Source organism: Nothoprocta perdicaria, unplaced genomic scaffold (assembly GCF_003342845.1).
Source record: "Nothoprocta perdicaria isolate Ctin4 unplaced genomic scaffold, notPer1 scaffold_315, whole genome shotgun sequence".
Lineage (NCBI taxonomy): Eukaryota > Metazoa > Chordata > Aves > Tinamiformes > Tinamidae > Nothoprocta > Nothoprocta perdicaria.
Genome location: NW_020455550.1, coordinates 371,612 through 392,500, shown reverse-complemented (window position 1 = coordinate 392,500; position 20,889 = coordinate 371,612). Strand labels below are relative to the sequence as shown.

The window sequence follows — 20,889 nt, the reverse complement described above, 5'->3', positions numbered from 1 at the left end:
CCAAAGGTGGCCTCCTTCCCAAAGGCGGCCTCCTTCCCAAAGGCAGCCTGCTCCTTTCCAAAGGTGGCCTGCTCCTTCCCAAAGGTGGCCTCCTTCCCAAAGGCGGCCTCCTTCCCAAAGGCAGCCTGCTCCTTTCCAGCCGCTGCCTTTACAAGCAGGGGTGCCCACACGAGTGAGCGCAGGCCCTATCTGCCCCCTTCCCCGCTGTTGGGGGTGACCCGCGCGCGGGCGCCGGGCGGCCGAGGCTGAACCGGCCACGCAGGGTGCAGAAGGTGCGTGTCACGACACGGCAGAGAGGCTGCTCTTGTGCAGGGATGGGGAATGAGGCTGCTGCCGGTCGGAATTGCTTCAACAAAATCGTTTTGTTGATGCCAAAAAAATGCTGATTCGTCAAAGGTGGTAAAATGGGGTCAATGTGGGAAAAAATGGTCCCGAGTCCTCAAAACTGGGCATTCTTCAAAAACAAACGCATGTTTGGGAATTGGGTCTAGAAATCAATTTGGAGTTCAATGACCTAGAGGGGATGTGCTTAAATAACCTGAACTAAATAGTATTTCTTCTGCTGAGGAAAATCTTATACAGCTGCCTTGCTGGGGCCCAGTTAAGGGCTCCCTTAGGCTGCCCTTCTGGAGTGGGCCTGAAACCTCTCCATCCATAGGCAAGGATTTGCGACCCTAAAGGGGCTGCAGGCTGCAATAGCACCTCTCCCTGTCCCTAAAAGGAGACCCTTGCCCTATGGAATAGCCTCCTGGGGGCAATATATATTGCATTGTAGAAACCGGCCTCCGGGAGCAGCAACTGCAGGGGAAACAACAGCAGGTGGTTTCTGAGTTGTGAGGATGGAGATGGATCCTCTGGATTTCAAAGCGTATTCCAAGCAGGATGTTGCAGGGTTGGAAAGCCTGGGAGAAAAGGAAGGCTTGCCCGGTTCAGAAAAACAAGGGCAGGTCTCTGGGAACCAAGGGAGGGCTCAGCAGGATGAGTCAGGGAAGATGGGAGGAGGATAAAACAGGCTCTAAGATGCAGTGGCGCAAACAACCCGCAGAAACTGGCCACTGGGCCCGGTTTCATGGCTGGCAAGATAACCCTCCATGTCAACCCTCACGGCAGTGAAGATGTGGCACAGAAATAACCCCTAGGTGAGAGCATCTTGTGAGCGCACAAGAAAAGCCACCCAGCAGCCAGGGTGATGAGGAAGCGCTGCGCCAGTCTGGGCACTCTCTCTCGCTTGGCCACTGGGCCCTTGCCCATCTGTGCCTCAGTTTCCCTGCCCGTGAAACAAAGCGGGCAGCGCTGACCTCCTCCTAATGCGTGGCCAGGCTCACTCGTGAGCGCTGCCTGAGCACGAGCGGCTGCAGGGAGGCGTCATTTGAGCTTAGGAAACACACGGGGACTTGAACAGCTTTGGCAGTTACTTTGTGTTGTCCCTAAAATAAATGGTGATGCCGAAGTGGTCTAATTGTTAGGACTTGTCAGCAGCAGGCAGAGAGCTGTCCGATACTGTCGGAGGACTGGGGTGAGCTTTCAGGTACGTGATGCCATTACATTATCTTCCCCATGCAACTGAAATAACACGATTATGTACATAGCAATTTACCCCTCAGACAGCCCTCAGCCTATCTTCTCCGTGCAGAGCTGAATGAGATCAGTAATGAAGCACCGTGTTTCCCTGGACTGGTGTCCAGATTTGAGATGCTTTTGCGTTTGCTCGGAGCATTTCCCATAACCTGAACCTAATCTCTGACTAAGGCCAGCGCGCAAGTGGTATTTAAACAAACAGCCTCACTTACGGCTCCCGGCCTGCTTGAGTTTCTGTCCCTTCCTCCTTTGCAAATACCCCTTCCTCAGCACCCTTTTCCCTAGCTCTGCATGAAATGCCCTCAAACACATGAACGTCCAAGACCTGGAGCACCAGAAGCATTTGTTAGAGGGAAAACAAGGCCAGTTTTGCTTAGAGTGCAAGAATAAACAAGTATTAAAAAAATTGGAAGTACCTGAAAGGTAGCAATTTGAGAAGTGTTAGCAGAAATCCCATTTACTGTCCTGCCGCACTAGAACAACCCAGGGACATAAGGAGCCATGTTGTGTAGAGCTTCCTAACGCGGGAGCGGTGCCCGGCCCAGCCTGGGGCGGCCCGTGCGGCAATTCCGCTGGGAAGAGGCCCCAGGGGGCCTGACCCTTTGCCGAGCCCCGGAATTGGCAGCGTTTCCTCCCCAGGGTTACGGCTACTCTCTGCCACCGAGCCCTGAACTGAGGGCACCCGTATCGGCACTTTGGCTGTGGAGAAACTGGGCTGCTCTTAGGAAGGCTGTTGCGTTTTCTGTGTTGAAGCTCCTGAATGACAAATGGCACCAGGTTCCTACCCATCTATTCTGGATTGTGCTTAAGCCTTCCCTGCAAAGTCTGCGTTCTCTGGGCTACAAGAACATTCCCCTTGTGAGAAATCTGTATTTCACTGTTACAAACCACCAGAGTGAGAACGGAGCTTTCATCACGCCACGTGTGTAGGAAGTTGGCACTGCCAGGGCGCCAAGATCTGCTTGGTCGCCAGACGGATCCAGCACCTTGTGCTGCGTACACGGCTCGAACAGCCTGTTCCTTCCAGAGCAGGGATCCCTGGTGCCAGCAGCTTCACGTGATCACGCACTGAGGAGGGGATTCCTGGTAAATCCAAATCCATTACAGCAGCTTCTAATCGCCTGCAAACCTCTCTGCACAGGCGCAGTGCCTGCGACATGGAATATACAGAAGAATTCCCTTCCACCTTAAATAAGGAGCCAGCTGGCTGGACATCCATAGGGCTCACAAGCTTGCATTCCTGGCCTTTCCCAAATAATGTTCCCTTCCCCCCAAAAAACAACAAACAAGCAAGCAAAAACAAAACCCTGAGGACAGAGAGCATCAGAAAAGGACGGCACTTTGGTAGAGGAAGGAGCAGGTACAAACTCTGCCACCACTTGCGCTTTCCTGGTCCTGGCTCCGGTCCAGCCTTGCTGTTAAGCACCACGAGGCCAGTGCAGCAGCATGAGTAACATCTCTGCAAGCTGCTCGTAGTTATGCTTGCTACCTCCTGGGGACTTCTTACGCCCGTGCTACCCACGGGCAGGGCTGTGTGCGTGGCAGGGAGCAGCCGAGCAAGCAAAGCCACCACGCAGAGGCGGCTCCAACGCCTGCACTAGGGCATTTCAGGAGAAAACGGACACGTCTCCAGCAACGTTTCACGGCCCTTGTGCAGCCTCAGCCCCCTCCTCCTGCCTGAGCACAACAGCGAGGCCCTGTGAGGGGCCTGTCTGGGCCTCTGCTCTGGGTCCGAGCGGAGCAGGGCAGACCCGCAGGCCGCTCCTGCGGCCCCACAAGCAAGGGCTGGTGCTCGATGGCCGCAGCCGAGCGCGGATCCCGGCCACGGGCTGCACGAAGCAGCCCAAGGAGCAGCAGCAAGGGCTGCACGAGCCGGGACGGCTCACGGGCTCTGAAGGCCACGGGCATGCAGCAAAACATGGGGCGAAGGTGCCTGACGCCAGCGCTCCCCCCTCGGCCTGAAAACCCCCTCAGGACACTGCCCTCGGAGCTGTTCCCAACTCGGCCACCAATGCATGCCAAATAAGTGACTATTTATTTTTACTTTCTTCCTCCAGCCCCAGGCCAGGTCAAGAGCGTGCTGGCATCTCCCCAAACATTGTGGCAGCACATGGCACCAAAACACTCCCTTGTCCTGCTGCGACTTGCTCTTCTCCCTACTCTAGGGCCATCTCATTTGTCTTTGCTTTCCAGAGAGCACCACACAAGCCCCACATCGCTCCTGTGGTTTCAGGTGCCGGATGACTCAGGTGCCACCCACACCTCTACCCCGGCACTGCCAGGTACAGAGCTGGTGCTCAGCTATAAATCCAGGCCTTGCTGCTTGAGCCTCGGCCTCCTGTCTCCACCAGGGCCACCTCCACCCTGCAGCTCCTGCTTCCTTGCACAATTCCAGCTGAAACATGGAACCATCTAGCAGGTTGGAGCACGTGGAAGCTACGCAAATGCATCTTGGACACACAGGGACATGGCACGAGAAGACAGAGCCCTGCAGGGCAGAGATGAGGACAAGGCTGAAGCATGGAAGGCGAGCGGGGCACTCTCAGCACAGCCCGGCAGAGCTGGCAGGTTCCTTCCCCTTGAAGGGCGTTCACCTTCACTGAGGGATTCAACAAGTGACACCACCTACTCCTCCAGCATCCAGCCTTGGAGCTCACTCGAGCCTGGCAACAGCTCCTGTTTACATGCTTGTCATTCTCGAGTCTGGCTTTAGAACCATTCTTAAGTGTTGAGGTCCTAACCACAGGTTTGGGAAGAGGAAAATGGAGAGAGAAGTAGCATCCCTTTCCCTCCAAGCTGGTGCATGCTCACTTACAGGGAAGCAAAGACATTGGGGAAGCAAAGACATTTACAGGGAAGCAAAGACTCTCCTGCAAGACATTCAGGCTAAACTCAGAGACTCAGACCTAAGACTTAGGACCTTTAAGAGGAGAGCGGCCATGGAATCAAGGTTGAGCTCAAGCTCAAAGCTCACTGAGGTACCAGCCTGGCTCCAGCAGTGGTAGCTGAACTGTGGTTCTGCCTCCACCCCTTCTCCCTGGTACCGCAGCCACAGGAAGGGTGAGGGATTTTGGGAGCCAAACCTGCACCACATAGGTAGCCCCTCAGCTTCGGTTCGGGCACCATGCAGCAGCCCTCGCTGCCAGCGCCTGCCTCCGAGCAGCAGGTGACCGAGTGCTTGAACCAGGGGAGTGGCGCCGAACAAACCAGCAGACTGTGCAGTTCAACTTTTTTATTTTAATAAAATCAAGAATATGCACAGCACATGCAGTGCTAGCATCTAAACTAATACAATAAGCAATTCTAAACCTACAGTGACTTGAAATTCAATTTTCACATTCAGCAAGTTTCAATCCATTCTTGCATATTGTGGTGAATCCTTATAACTGAACTGAAAATATTGCTGGCTGATAAAACTTGCTAAAATGCACAAGTCACTGATTATGCCAATACAACAAAGATAACCACATGTTTGAGGATTGCAATGTGCCAGACATTCACTGAAGAAAAAAAAAAAACCAAAAAAACCACACAACTAAACAAAACTCACGCAACAAACATCTGAGAATCTGGACACTTCACATCAGTGTTTAGAAGTGTTTCATTAATATCTTAAGACAAGTGTATCAAAACCTTGGCATGTTCAATTTTAAGTTGCCAATTTTTGTTTTACTATCAGAAAGTTATGGCTACACTGCCAATGCCGGGTCTGCTTAATTTGACTTAAGAGTTTAATATGACTTAAACATTAAAAGCTCACACTACCCCGAAATATATAATTTCACGCATACGGTGACATTCAACATTCAAGTGCCAGTGTTTTTGTACTGTCTTTTGGTCAAGTTTCTTTAAACTTTCAAAGAATCACTTTTAGGCTTACAAAAATAAATATTTGTCAAAAATGTTCAATAAATATTACACAAAACTAGCAGCAAAAAGTATCTAGAAATCTGTCGTGTGCAAATAGTTTTCTTCCCAGCTATCATTCCCATGGTCCCAAATAAGTTTTAGAATCTATTTCCTTCTCCTTAAACAAGCTGCGTTCAATCTCCAAGAGACAAAATAAGATTGGAAGTTAAGGACACGCACACAAGACATATATAAAATTCTCTGAATGTGCAATAAAAGAAGTATTTTGTAAAAAGTTATGGGCAAAATGTACAAGGGCCTAAACCTAGACTTGAAATAGCACCATAACAAATGACCTCAATACTGTCAAGTGCACCTACTTAATAAAAGTTTTAGAACAAGGCACAATACACTTGAAAAAATCTATTGCACTTTAGGAGATTTTTGCCATTTTCCTATGCCACTGTAGGTTGGAGTTGTTACCTGTCTGGCCACAAAGTTAGCACAGAAATTCCACGTGGCAGAGGCGATTTTCTGGTGGACAATACTCATCTTTGGCCAGATTTAGCATAAACAGACTATAAATACAATGGAAACCTATGCAACTAAAACTGACTAAAACTGCACTTTAATAGCAGAATTGAAACCTTGTGCAGTTTATGTACATTTCCAACCTCTGTGATCTCAGATTTGTTTGTTACTCTTCTGGAGCCATTTTACAAAGTCTACAGTAAGCCAGTTTAACATCTCCACGCAGCTTGAACAGAGTAATGTGAATCTGCATTAAAATAAAGCCTGCTGCATAATTCTTCCTGTTCATACCCTCTTGACCAAAAAACATCAACACTAGCATGCGTTATTAGACCAAAAATTCAGTCAGGCCCTTGCGGAGGACCGATCACTGTCATGGTCAGCCATTCTACCATTTCAATTTCATATGGCAGGCATTTTTAAAAAGTCTAAATAGATGAATTCTCCTAAAAACTATTTCAAGTTATCAGACCTTTAAACGTTCCCTGTAATATTCCGCCCACAGCCGGCTAGCTCACGTTAATGATCTGCCTAAATATTGAAAAAGGAATTGCTGTATTTACTTGCATTAACTTCAAAAACAGTGCTTTTAATGTATGCATGTATCCATACATCATCTCATCATGACTGGAATGGCTTATTAAAGGCTATCAGGTTCTAAGTACCTATCCAGGATAGAGTGAGCAAATCAGAACTTTAACTTAGTACAGTTTTGCCACATTAGAAACTAATCGCATTGATATGCTTCAAGATGTTTTATTTTTCAAATCTGCAAAGATCAAAAGCCCTAATGCAGGCTACCGCATAAGTTTTTTCTTTGTAATATTATGGATGAATCAGTGATTCCTGTTTAAGTTGTATCACACCTGTGTGCCAAGGTTTGATTTTAGCCCAAGTTCAGTAATTTTTTTTTATTTTGTCAAAACAATTGATATCTTGAGCATTACTGAGCCAACAGGACATCAAAATAAAAGTTGTCTAAAGTTAAAGGCACAGTACATTAACAAACAAATGATCCTCAGTCACAAAATCATAAATGCAGTTTCTGGGTGGGGATGGGTGGGAGGGGAGTTAATCCTGACTACAGCAATAGAGTCTTCAAAACCACCTTCAAAATAGGGCTACTTATTCCTTTGTTTCCATCTTGTGACCTTGAGCTCCCTTAAAAAAAATTTCAGTGGAGAATCACAGCTGGTAATGTACTGCGAGTTCTTGAAGCTACACAAGGTATAGTCTGGCTAAGTTACATGTGGTTTCCATATTAGCTTGTTTGGTAGGTATCTGCTACAAGCAGACTCAGTTGCCCCACCAGTCAACCCCCTGGGAGTTGTAGTTTCCTCCGTATCCATCGCTGTTGTAGAAGCCTCCATAGCCACCTACAAAAGGCAAGAAAAGCAGTGAGGCCCAGGTGCAGCAAGAAAGACCCCAGGGTGCAGACAGGGTCTTTCTTAAATGAACTCCTACATTGGGGCAAAACACTGCAGGCCTGGTTTTGCAGCTGCCCCCCAAAAACACACACAGCCTCTTACCTCCAAACCCTCTGCTGCTGCTTCCTCCGCTGCGGCTGCTGGGGGGCCGACTGCTGCTAAAGCTACTGCTGCTGGACCCGCTGCTCGTGCGGTAGTCTCTGGCGCCAAATCCGCCGCTGAACCTACTGCTGCAGAGGGGAAAACACAAAGCACTTCAGGACAGGCAGCCACGTTGCAGAGCGCAGCTCGAGTCAGAAGCACAAAGTTTAATCTTGGGTTACCAGCCTGTAAAGCGGACAGCTAAGGCTCCGCTCAGCTCTAAGCGCCCAGGAAGGGCAAACAAGCACATTCTCAGCAATAGAGTAAACTCTCCTGTGAGATGTTCAGCTCCTCACATTAAGAATTACTAATTACTCCCTCAGGGCTTAATGAAATCTGATCCCCTGAAGACTCTTTGCCATGGATCTCCCAAAACCAGAAAAGCTGTTTGGGTGATATATTTATCACCAGCTACCACACGACAGCAGAGGGCAGCCAATATATGTGTACACTTACAATGGATTTTTAAAGGATTTAGATAATGCAAGTTGACCAAGTAAGGTGAAACTTTAATAGCGAAACACAGCTTTATGCATCTCACTAGCTCACAGTAGCTGTATTAGCTAAAAAACACCATTTTTTGTAACAGAACTACTCTGTAAGTGGCCTCTTGCAAAAGAGAAGTTCCACTATAACCCATCAAACTTTAGTTCTATTTTAAACTAATACTACCTTCTTACCCCTAAAACCCACAGCATCTGTAGTCTAGCTCCCATACCTATTCTACTTTAGGTCAGAAACCATGCATCAGCTTAACATTAAAAATTGTTCTTAAAGGACACTCTTGCACATGCAGGTAAGGACTTCTGCAAGTGTTTCACAAACACTTAAGACTTGTTTCTCAAGCAGCAAGCTGTGCCTCTTATTTAGGACTGGATTAAATAAATCTAAACGAACACCCCGCTGTCCCCTCCCAACGTATCTAGTACTAGTTTACACTCATTTCCTCAAGAAAGCTAAGAAGCTCAGCTTATTTCTGAGACTCGGAGTGAAGGCAGGTCACAGCAGAGCATCACAACAGAAGCTTCAGTCACAGCTCTGGTCCTTACCTCTTGGACCGCCCTCGGCTGCCACCCCCTTTGTGATGCTGCTCGTAAGCCATGTTCTCCAGCCAAGACGGCACTTCCTGCTTAGCTTCCACAAGGAGATCAAGCAAGTCCTTGGTGATGTTGATATTCCTCTCATTGAAGAACGAGGTGGCAAGGCCTAAAAGAAAGAGTCAGTTTTAACAGGATGTAACAGACTCACTGCACCAGCACTGTCTAACTCCCACACAAACTTCCTGCCCTTTACACGACAAAAGAGAAGCCAACTTAAGAAGGTGTCAGAACATGACACAGAACAGGTAAGAGTACTGACTATCACTAAAACACTAGTTACTTTCCACATTGACTGGAGAGAAGCAGAAGGAACACTTGTCAAATCAAGACTTGTGTCACAAAGACACTGAGCACTACTCATCTGAGGAGTATTCAGAGAACACTAGTTTTAGATATTGCTTTATTTTAACTGCATATCACAGGATGAGGAGAGTTTGAGTTCTACATATCCTGAGACTCCCCATAGAGGCTTGCTTATGCTCCCATGCTTAAGCTTAACAGCTACACAAAAAGCAATAAAAGGACAAATACATGGGGGTCTGCCATTTGGTCAAGACTTTAGTTCAGTACAATCCTGCAGCCATTTCCAGAAAGGCCTTCTAGTGTTCCAGCTAAAAACAGACCCTCCATTTTCTAGGCTCATTCAGTTTAAAAGCCTTGACTATTAAGCTCACTTCACACATTTTTCAAACTGTAACTAACAGCTTGAAAAAGACATTCAATCTGTCAGAAAGACAGATTTAATACTGTAGTTGAGAGCAATACTTTTTGGTCACATGAATGTATGCACGGACCTCTGACTTTTTAGTTAAAGACTACTTAAGCAAGCAGGATTTTTTCCTGTATGAAATCTGAGGTTTGACTTACCAAGGTTCCCTACACGGCCGGTACGACCAATACGATGTACATACTCTTCAATATCACTTGGCAAGTCAAAGTTTATGACATGCTTTACATTCGAGATATCCAGTCCTCTTGCTGCTACCTGGTGAAGAGATTTAGTCCCATCTTAGCAAAAAAAAGAATCCACAGCAGAATATATCCCCATCTCCCCCTGATTTTCCTGCATTCCACTTACGGCTGTGGCAACGAGAATGGGGCTCTTGCCCGAACGGAACTGGTGTAGCGCCTCCTCCCTGTCTCTCTGGGAGCGATCCCCATGGATGCTCGTACAGGCGTACCCTTCATGGTAGAGGAAATCCTCCAAAGCATCCGCACCCTTTTTGGTTTCCACAAACACCAGAGTCAAGGAATCTTTGCCTAACAAACAGTAATTAAACCACAGGTTAGCACCCAAAAGACTGCACAGCCCAGTACACCACCATAAACCCACTCTCCCCCCAAAACTTTCAGTTACCAGAGAAGCTTACATCCCCTTAAAACACTGTGCAAAACATTCACTGTGCAAGAAAATAGCTTCTTCCTTCACTTAATAGAAGCTGTTATATCTCACTCAGGCATTAGATCCGCCTCGAAATTCTCTGGAAGCTTTTACCTGTAGCATTGAGCAGATCAAGCAGGAACGACCGTTTGTCTGACTCTTCCACCCACACCACTTTCTGTGTGATGTTCTCAGACGTAGAGCCCACTCGGCCCACGGCCAGGAAGATGTATTCATCAAGGAAGTCACGAGCAAGCATCTAAAAAAAATGATAAAGTGAGTTCCCTACCCCCACCTCCTTTCTAGGGAGGAAAGTCAAGGCTAAACTGCCGAAATACTAAACCAAACTACAAGAGAGATACCTGGATTTCCTTGGGGAAAGTAGCACTGAACATCATGGTATGACGGACCCCTTTGGGTGGCATAGTATCTTGTTCAACAATTCGACGAATTTGAGGCTCAAACCCCATATCAAGCATTCTGTCAGCTTCATCTAGCACTAGGTACCTAAGAAATTATTAGAACAAGTTAGTCTTAACAACTTTAAAACTTTACCCAACACAGATGGGCTAAAGTGTTCTCTCAACTTGTTTAAAAACTGAGAGTCAGACCTGAAGTGTTATTTATGTCACTTACAGGTAGTTTGAAACCATCAGCATGTAGATATGAGCAGTTGCACTTACTTGCAGAAGTCCAGGCCAATCTTCCCCCTCTCCATCATATCAACCAGTCGTCCTGGAGTTGCTACAAGCAGGTGACACCCACGTTCCAAGTCACGTATCTGCTGCCCGATGTCGGCGCCGCCATACACGACACAGGGACGAACTCTGGAACGGTACGCGAACTGCAAAACAAAGGAAGTTAATCTTCAGAACAAAAAAAACACTCGAGATGTTCTGAAGTACTTAGCACCTGAACATACCTTCCTGGCTTCCTCATAGATCTGCACAGCCAGTTCTCTAGTTGGAGCCAAGACCAGTGAGATTGGATATTGCTTACGACGTCCATACCTCCCATTCTCCTGAAGAAAAAGGACACACGCTTGGATTGAGTGCAAGCGGCAAGTAGAAACAGGCCCCTGAGCATCACTTAATTGGTAGGAAAAGCAAGCTGCCTCTGAGGCATGCTTTTGAGAACTGCTACTCTCAGATTTGCCATATTGCAGCACTCAGGATTCAAGTCCTGATTCATATTAACAATGAGTGCACATGTTTGTTCTCCCCAGTCAGCACTGTCATCTAACCTTGCCACAAAATACCACCATGTCTGTTATTTCCTATCCTAGAGCCACTGTAACATGCAGCTATTGGTAGGTAGCTTGCTTATTTTACGACAAGTGAAGCAATCCAAGCAAGCTTACACAGCTAAGCACCACTCAAAGGAAGTAACTGGCTGTTCCACAGCGCTCTTTCAGGGAAAAGTTGAAGGCTTCCAGAAGTTCAAACAAGGTTCCCTACTGCCCACCCCAGATAATGGGACAATCTAGCTGGGGAAGTAACAGTGAGACCTAGTTGTTGTGCTCAGTGGCCAGAAGTCATCATACAGGACAGAACTTGTTAATGAAGTACTTGCCTTCATAGCTCTCAAGGCATCACCAGGGCCATCTGCATAGATCTGGCTCAGTATTGGTAGAAGAAATGCAGCTGTTTTCCCAGAACCTATTAGAAAAGCACAATTAAATGTTATTAATTCAAGCTTTCTTCAGAGTAGTTCTGTTAGCTCTCGAACCAAAAAAATCTATGTAACTGACATATTTCCAACAATATCCATACTAATACATTGACAGTATGGCATCAGAGCACTTGTTAGCTCAAAAATGCTTCCAATGACAAAAGGAAACACCTCAGCACAACATCCCCAAAGTTAATGTGTTTTCAGTCGTGAGCTTCTCCCCTCCAAGGGAGGAGCAGACACAGTAAATCCACTCAAGTCCCATCTACAACAGCAGCAAAAATTAAGCTATTAGTTTCCAATACTAAGCCTATTTATTTCAGTATATGCTTTAAGTACATCCTCAATCACCTTAACTGCAGCTTGAGGAGACAGAGAGCTACTTCTACTGAAAAGCTAAGTAGCTGCTTAGTTTACTTCTTGCTAAGTAGAAAGAGCAACCAACTTACCCGTCTGAGCACAGGCCATCAGGTCTCTCTTCTCCTTAATAATTGGTATCGCATGTTTCTGGACTGGAGTAGGGCGGGTGTATCGTGTGAGCTCAATATTTCCCATAATAATCTCTCCCATGTCAACATCGCTGAACTGCAAGATATTTGGCAAGTTAAAATAGCAATTATTTCCTTTCCACCAGGTCCCTCCTCTAACCAGCTAACAGATCATTCAGTTCAATAAATTGTCTGTGCTTGAAAAGCACTTCTACTTGTTTGTGTTTATGTGCTTTGTCTTGGAGATAAGAGTAACACTTGTAAGAGATATAACACTTGATAAGAGATCAAGTGTTACTGAATACATTTACACAACTTCTCCCATGTCTTAATTCATTCCATGCAACTCTATCCCCTGGCAAAACAGCTGAAACAACCTTGTGCCTCCTTCCCTCCCCAGGTTAGGAAGCATGACACCAAGTTTCACTTGGAAAATATGTTTAGGGTTTAGCTTTGATTAGTGTCTCTGTTCGAGAAACAGTTTACGGATACTTACGCTTTCAATATGTGGAGGACAGTTGCTGCCTGTTGCTTCAACAGGAATGTCATCGTATTTCTCAAAGTTAATGCCAGTATTGCTTCCTGAAAAGAGCTCTCTAAAAAGAGGAGAGAGGGCATTTTACTTGCTAGTCAAATCAATCGCATTAATTTTCATGTTACAACTCTATTACTTACTGTTCCAGACGTTCACTTGGGGGAAGAGGCTTTGACCAGTCATCTTCATCTGATTTGTCAGACCAGCGGCTGCTTCCTCCGCCACGATCAAATCTTCCAAAGCCACTCCTGTCATAGTCACCACCTCTTCCACGTTCTTCATACCTAAACAGAGCAAAACCATCAGACCACCACACAGAGGCAAGAGGCTTGTTGGATGTGCAAAGCGACAGCCTAGTCCCAAACCTTAAATCAGGGCATAGTGTAATTTTGTATTAAGGTCATAAAGTTTATTTTCTGGCATGAGTTGGCAGCTTGATGCAACTTAAAAATATAAAGCTAAATCCAAACAGATTAACAAAGTTTGAGTAAGTATATCTTAAGGTAGAAGAATATGCGCTCTGCCAGGAGGGCTGCATTCTTTCCTGGTTTTGCAAGGCTACTAAAACTCTTATGAGGACACTTGCACTTCCCCAGAGTTCCATATTAGGTACAATATCTCGAGACCCAAGCGTTGTGACATGTTCCTATTGTCCCCCCACCACCTACAACCCAACTAAATTATATAACCTCAATTATGCATCACACTTAAAAAACCACCAACAAAAACAACCACTTTTACAGACTGAGCTCACCTGTATTACTGACTTGCAAAGAAGGTGGAAAAAAATTCCTTACCTCAACTGTTTAGTTTTTGGCCTGGTAAACCATGTTTGAGAAAAGGCTGGACACAGGACTAGCGTCAGCTTTACTAGTCGATAAAGGTCATTCACCACACTTGTGCATATGCATGATGTGTGTAAGATTGATCAAGTAAGGCAGAGAACCTGCAAGAGTCTCACCCAGTTTTATTAACTACACTTTTTCAACATGGGGGGGAAAAAACTCAAAAAAAAAAAATCAGTTCCGATGTATTTTAAGTGTTGAAAAGTTTCCCAAGAAAGTTTCCCATCCTGGAAAGCCTGTAGTTTTAAAGCAAGGTTCTCACTCCAGTTTTCCCTCCCCAGATCCTCCTCCCTACTTTATCTTATTCTTCCCATTTAGGAGGGTCTTTTTTTAAAAAAAAAAAAAAAAACCTCAAGCGCTGAAGAATTAGCACACACTGTCCAAAGAAAGTACTTGCCTTCCTCCTCTCGACCCATTTCCACGGTCAAAGAAGCTGGATTTTGCTCCACGGTCAGATCGCGCACCAAAGCTGCTGTATGCATCCTTGTCTCTGCTAGAGCTCCAGCCACCACTGTCAAAACCTGGCAAGGAAAGTGTTTCCATGTGTTACATAGTTCATGCATTTGCAAGAAAAACTGTCCATTAGATCTGCCCTGTGAGGTGTATGCAACAGAAACAAGACAGGCAGTCCTCAAAACAAGGAAAAGTGTCCAAGTATAAAAGTTACAGGTTAAACTAGCTTCCTAGTAAAGTCAGATTGGCAAGGCAAATGGGGGGAACTTTTTTGGGGGGGACATTTAAAACACATAACACATGCCAACATTTAAGCTGTTTACTTTGGAGATATGGGTTCTAAGGGCAGCAGGTTCGGGGCCTTCAGAATAAAGCTGACACAACATGGCTGGGGGATTCTGGACAGCTAAGTCTTCATAAGCTTTAATGCCCTACAAATATAGGGCAAATTGAACAACATAGACACATTGTAAATCCTGCCAAATGTAGAATTCTTCCATTTGCACATTACCTACATTTACCTTACATTTACCTTTACATTACCTACATTCCATTTGCACTCTACCTACAACGGGTCTTGACATTTTAGAGGTTTTTTCTTTGGGTTTTTTTTTGGGGGGGGGGGCGCAGGGGGGAAGGAGGACACAGCAACAGTAGTAGGGGAGGCCTCTGATAAATACAGCTAGCCAGAGTCTGCATTAAATTCTGTGTACTTGTGGAGCTTTTAATTGTTCTGTGCAGACTAAATAGATATAAAAAGTCTTGCTTTTGTTCAGCTAATGGAGCAGTGAGGCAAGAAAATGCAGAACAGGAGACACTGCTTTGGTGTTAGAAATGAATTTATAAATAAAGTTTTGGTTCTGAGTTCAACCTTCAGAAGTTTGAAAATACTTAAGAGAAAAATCACCTCTGTATTTTTGCCGAAAGATGGCAGCTTTGTTCAAGTGCCCTTCCCTACGCCCACCTCTGTCAAATTCAGATGTTTCTCTAGTTGCAAACCCACTATGATCATTATCCACAGCCATTCAGTTTGTCACCACTGTCACAGCCATTCATACAGACATCACCTCCCCAAGGAGAGTTTCAGCTGGAAACTCTTTGGCATTTAGGTAAAATAAAGGGGGATGTCACTCGTACCAGCAAGTATGAGGTTTTCTGCAACCCCCACAGTACTAATTCAGCTGCTGCATTACACCAACTTGCCACACAAAACACAAGCAACAGATACCAATACAACATACAACACATATCAACACAATATCAATACAATAGTTTCAGAAAAAGGAGATCTAGACTGCATCCCTAATTGCAGCTCAGAGTAGCTACAACTACCCCTAGCTTGTTCAGTGTTCTTTGAAGAGTTCATATCCATGTAAAACCACCGAAGCCTCTGCTCTGAGGCTTCTTGTGGAAAGAGATTCACTCAACTACTTAAGGAAAAGCTAACCTTAAGCAAAGACTGCTGAGGAAAGTAAGAGTACCATGATAGTTACTCATTAATAAAAAAACCTATTCAAAAATCACCCAAAAAAGTATATTTTAGTATGATTAACTCTTGATAGCCAGCCACACACTGAACACTGGAAATGTTTTATCCTGCCCAGAAATAGCAGCAGCCATACCAATAGAGCAACTGTCAAACAGAGTCCAGAGAACCAGGCTGCTTCTGTACCACATCAAGAATTTCAATGACATCTGGACAATTCCAAACAGAAAGATTTAGACTTACAATGTGTTCTCATGTAGCTTGTTAGATTACTAGAGCTACATCAATTTAAGCTGCTGTCTTGGCATGTTTCTTTAGAACCTTGATCTTCATTTTGACATGCTATTTTGATTTTCATGTTTCTTTAGGGTAGAACAGGAGAGAGATCCAGGTAATAAAATTCATCCCTTAAGAGCAACCAAGAGAATGCCATAACCATGACTGAAAACAAACTATGATACATTAAAACCAATGGCAACAAAATTAGTGTCTAAAACAGATTTGGTAATGGATGTTTTGTTTACTTTGGAGAAGACAACCCAAGGATCTCATGAATACTGGAAAATTAGTCTTTAAAATTTTGTTTTTTAAAGAAAAACATATCAGAGATTTCTCAGTAAAGGCTTAAGTTTGATTTCAAGAACTTAATGCACTTCCAGCAATGTCGCAGTTCTTTCTTATAAACACAATTATCAAGCTGCTTCTCAATCTTTCATTGTCACATGTTTCCACAGAATAACCTGTAACTTCAATCACGCCCTGTAAAGCTCCTATCTCTGTCAGATGACTTGAAAAAACACCATGCAGCAGCAATTATCAGATCTGAAATGCAAGATTACATCTAGCATTTCTTCCTTGATCTACTACTACACAACAGGTTTTGCTATTCGAGAGTACCTTTCAGGAAGCTTAACAACTGATCTAATATCATGCTATATTGATAATCTGAAGTTCACAGTGCAAGAGAGGCTTCTGACCAGACAGCCCAGTATACTGAGCTCCCTAAACTACTGCTTATATTGTTCAAATGTAAAATTACCATTATGTCACCCACACATTTTTATGCATTTCCACATTTCTTGTAATTCTATACTTTCTCGTTCCCAAGAACAAAGCCAGCAGATTAGTGTTCAAGTAGGAGGCAGATCTGTATGTGCATGGAATTATGGAACCTGAAGCTACCTAAAATACTAGGGCAACACTGCAGGGTTTTTAAAAAGAAACTTCTCCTGCCAATAGCTCAGCTAGAAGCATGATCCTCACGTACAACAGAAAACCAGAACAGCTATTTTTAATTGCCCAAGTCATCTTCCTTAACCATTTCTTACTTAGTCACAAGTCCATTACACCATTTTAATAAGGCATCTGTGAATTACTGCACCACAATCACTTAGAAAACAGACAGCCCCAAGCTAGACATCATAGCCTTGCTCTTCTACAGTGGGTCTATGAAGACATCAGAAAAAAAAATCCTTTATTCCTTACAATTCCTTACCTTTTGAAGTGAGAGCTAAATTAAGAGCTGCAATATATACCCAATACTTGGAAAACCCATTGGGTCACAGAGTCACAGAATGGTTATGGTTGGAAATCATTACGATCAAGACCATTCCATTTGATTACTGAAGACCAACAGAAAAAAAACACAAAAGAACTCCACTACTGCACTTGGAGAACAGTAGTGAAAAGGAGACCTATATAGAAGCATTTAGTTTATGTTTAAACCGCAAGACTTCAAATGGCATTACAGAACAGTTCTGCATCACTGCACTGATGTCATTCAGCAACAGCTCTTCTTGGTGGGCGCCAAGTCACTTCCATATAGCTAATATGTTGTTCCTGTCACATAGAACCTTGAGAAGTACAGCAATGTAATACTCAGACAGAAATGAAAAGTACTAAATGTTTGGTTACTCAAAAAACGCATATACCAAACCTAGATTAAGATTTCATACATTGGAGATGCACCAACTGCTTAGCATAGCCATCAGAAGAAAAATGCCACGAAAGAACCCGGAATTAGTCTTTGCATAAATCATTTTATCTTCTGGTCACCAAGTAATAAAGGCAAGATTCAGCCAACCTTGGGATGAGCGAGCTTTAAAAATGGAATACCTATGCACTTTCTAATTTAAAAAGCTACTGAATTCATTGAGCAGGCACCTCAAATATCTTGCTCAAGTGAAGCAAGATGGCTGCCAACTCAGAAAAAGATTTGAGGACGGCTTTTAATATGGACACTTAAGGTAACTCTTAGGCAGAATCTAGGATAACAGGTACTTTTTCTGCTCTAAGTCACCCTTAGGTTCTGTCTTCATAATCGTAAGTGCACTGTGATGCTTCAACACAGCCTTCTACAGAAAGGTGAAAGACGAACATCCTACACCTACAAGCCATGCTGTGAATTGAAGAAAAACTCTGTGGTTGATATCCTCAAATATTAGCTTGAGAGTTGGTGCAAGTTACCATATAAGGAAAAAATATAAACAGCAAATGGCCACAAGTCAACTCACTCTGCTTTCCTCATATTCAAAAAAACAACATGTTCTGATCAGGCTCAGCTTACTGACTTTTTGGAAGTGTGCCCACATGGGAGTGAGGCAACTGGGAATTTTATGAGCACGGAGTTGCAGAGCAGTCACTAACTTTCCTCAATTCATTCAATCCTCCTAACAGGCTGTTCAGCATCCTTTTGTGCTGTACGCTAGGCTTTCATTAGGCAAAAGACTACTTGAGAAACATGTGAAAAAAGGCCACCACAGAAGTCAAAAAGTACAACTTTTTTCTTCAAGTGGCACAAAACAAGAGCAGAGCACAATTTTTAAACTAATCCCGAATTCCATATTCAGAAGTATTGTGTGAGAAAGTTGTTATCAGTATGTATTTCAACATCCCAACCTCCCTCCCCAGATCTACTCCTCTTTGGAATAGGAGCCTGCTGCACTCGAAAGTTTAGTTGCCATGCATAATCTGTAACTGGAACAAAACAGTAACCAAGTCCAGTGTTGCTTTAGAAACAGATGGGATTAAGCTCACTCATTACAGTAACAGGAAACATCAATCACTACTTTAAACTCTACCATAGGGCAAACTGTTTTAGTTTTTTCATTCCTGAAATTTAGTAGGTGTTGGACAAAGCACATCTTTCCTTGTATCCGCACAAGAGCATTATCACCATATGTAGCAATGTAACACCAGCATGTGACTCATCTTACAACTTGCAGTCACATTTTACTTCACTGAAGCATTGCACAAAACACTTCTACATCCTGTTTTGTTCTAGAACAATCAAATAAAGAGAGTAATCTTCCAGTAAAAACTCTACAAACACATGATCAACACTGGTCACGCATTTCACACTTCATGTGTCAGCATTCCACATCACACTCTGTAATTAGCATTTTCCCACTGAAAACTATAAAAATTAGGAAAAGGAAACATCTATACGTTCATGCATCTAGACTTAAGTGCAAGGGCAGCTAAATCTGTTTAAAAAGAGAACCTGTACTTACTGCACTGAGAAGCACATCAACTCTAAGATTAAGAACTAGTTACTGAAAGTTTTACATCGCTGTCGCTAACAACATAATTAGTACTGCCAGGAGTCATTCAAGCTGATGCACAAGAGTGCAAGACAGAAAAATTTAAATGCAGACCCCATCTTGATTCAAATCACGATTAACTGCTTGGCAAGATACAAGAGACAGACAGACAGGCCCAGATACCAAGCTCAAGATTTAACATGATGAAGGCATCAACTTTAGTAGTCTGCAAGCAAGATTAAATTACAAGGCTTTGCACAGAACAGTCAAGCAGTCCATATACAGTCACTTAACAGCTGTGCCAAAGCCCTTAAACAAGCAGTCTTTTAAGACAGGATTCAGAGGACAGAGAACCACAGCTGCTGCCACCATTTTTCTGATACATACCCTGTTTTGAAGCTTCCCTGTTCCGTAAGTGAGGAGGAATGTATCGGCCTTCTAAAGGAAGCAGGGGAAAAAAAAAGTGTTACAAAACTGCAGGGTTAAGGTACATTGAGAAGTAAATTTTTTAAACAGTTTTTAGTTAGCTGTCTTGCCCGAGTTGTAAGGCCATTCATGCTGTTTAAGTGCTGTATTAAAAGGGCTCCTTGCTCAATACACTTGACAATACAATTCAAAAGCTCTTCAAGATGTTCTCAGCAGGGAACAGAAAGGTCTCTGTATTTACAAAAATAGAGGGCAGCTATATAAATCAATAGTCCTGCAACTCTTCTGCCCAATCAAACACATCTTGTATTGACACAGCCACACGTTCAACAAAACCTGTCATGCTAAAACTCATTAAGGCTTAAACAGGTTCTAGATATTTGAAGATTTTGGGTCATTCAAATGACAACAGCAGTCCTGTAAGCATCCATACTTTTCCTTCCTACAACCAGTTCAGCTCATGGCTTCTGAACAGTGTCCTTCACCTACAACTCAAATCATTTGTCTGCTGAACAGTGCGAATTTAAACATACTAGAGGCAAGAGCAGAACTTAAATCCCTGGAAGGTCCCTTCTCAGTGTAGTTCTGTATTGTTTATCAGAGAAAGCTCACCACAAGCGATGCCGTGAGCTACTAGGACTTTATTCAGTTCTAGAACAATCTTTTGGGACGTCATTACGTTACTACTGCAATCAAACTCGGATTTCTGAGTAGAGAGGGCAGATAAAGTAGCAACAAATTGAAAGACTGAGCTCTTAGCAGATATAATGTAGGGAAGAGGAAAAACTAGCAACAAAAATCAAGACGCTGCAGTTCTCTCAGGCCAGTTAAACAGCCAAGACAAAATACCACTAAGGTTTTTCAATTAAGTTTAGAGATGCCATTCCACTGCTGAATAAAGTGTTCCTAACTAAGCCAGACAATTAACAACCTCAACACTTCTTCATCAACCCCTGCAAATCTTGGCTTGAGAATTCTTTACAGCTACAAGAGCTGTCCATTTTTAAAAACTATGTACTTGCAAACTTGCATATACTTACTGCTTGTAGAGCTTCCTTCGCTCTGGGAGTCTGAGGAGTTCAAGTCTAGACCAGAAAACTAGAAGAAACAGAACAGCCAAGTAAATATCTGACATGTTATATAAGTTTATACTAATACTAGAAATGAGGGAAAACAGCTTATTGATCATGAGGAAGTGTTCCAAAAAAAAAAAAAAAAAAAAACACTGTCATGAAGGAATTTGTTTCTATGGTATCATCAGTGGCAAACAACTATAATCCTTGGAATCAAACACAAACAGTACATCTTGTCCTCAAGTGTCCTCGTGGCCGCCATTACATGTGCACTGCGCAGTCACCTGAGCTTGCTGCCATATTACATTCATCAAATCAATACACACAGACTTCTTGCTTATAAGCAAGGTGAGCATCACTCTC

The 20,889-nt window shown here is 43.9% G+C and overlaps 1 protein-coding gene and 1 long non-coding RNA gene across 2 annotated transcripts; both read right to left on the bottom strand.

The window, feature by feature from the left end:
• Positions 1–4,805: 4,805 nt before the first annotated feature.
• Positions 4,806–13,094, bottom strand: DDX3X (DEAD-box helicase 3 X-linked). Its single transcript, XM_026042836.1, has 13 exons — positions 12,842–13,094; positions 12,663–12,762; positions 12,128–12,263; positions 11,580–11,665; positions 10,930–11,028; positions 10,691–10,851; positions 10,370–10,514; positions 10,122–10,266; positions 9,705–9,886; positions 9,494–9,611; positions 8,576–8,732; positions 7,488–7,615; positions 4,806–7,334 (listed from the first exon to the last, which is right to left on the bottom strand). The coding sequence occupies exons 3-13, from the start codon at positions 12,246–12,248 to the stop codon at positions 7,255–7,257; spliced, it is 1,422 nt and encodes a 473-aa protein (XP_025898621.1). The 5' UTR covers positions 12,249–12,263; positions 12,663–12,762; positions 12,842–13,094; the 3' UTR covers positions 4,806–7,254.
• Positions 13,095–13,179: 85 nt separating this feature from the next.
• Positions 13,180–20,573, bottom strand: LOC112950340. The gene is made up of 3 exons (XR_003249998.1): positions 20,494–20,573; positions 19,415–19,465; positions 13,180–14,067 (listed from the first exon to the last, which is right to left on the bottom strand). It is a non-coding gene; the product is annotated as an uncharacterized LOC112950340 (long non-coding RNA).
• Positions 20,574–20,889: the final 316 nt, after the last annotated feature.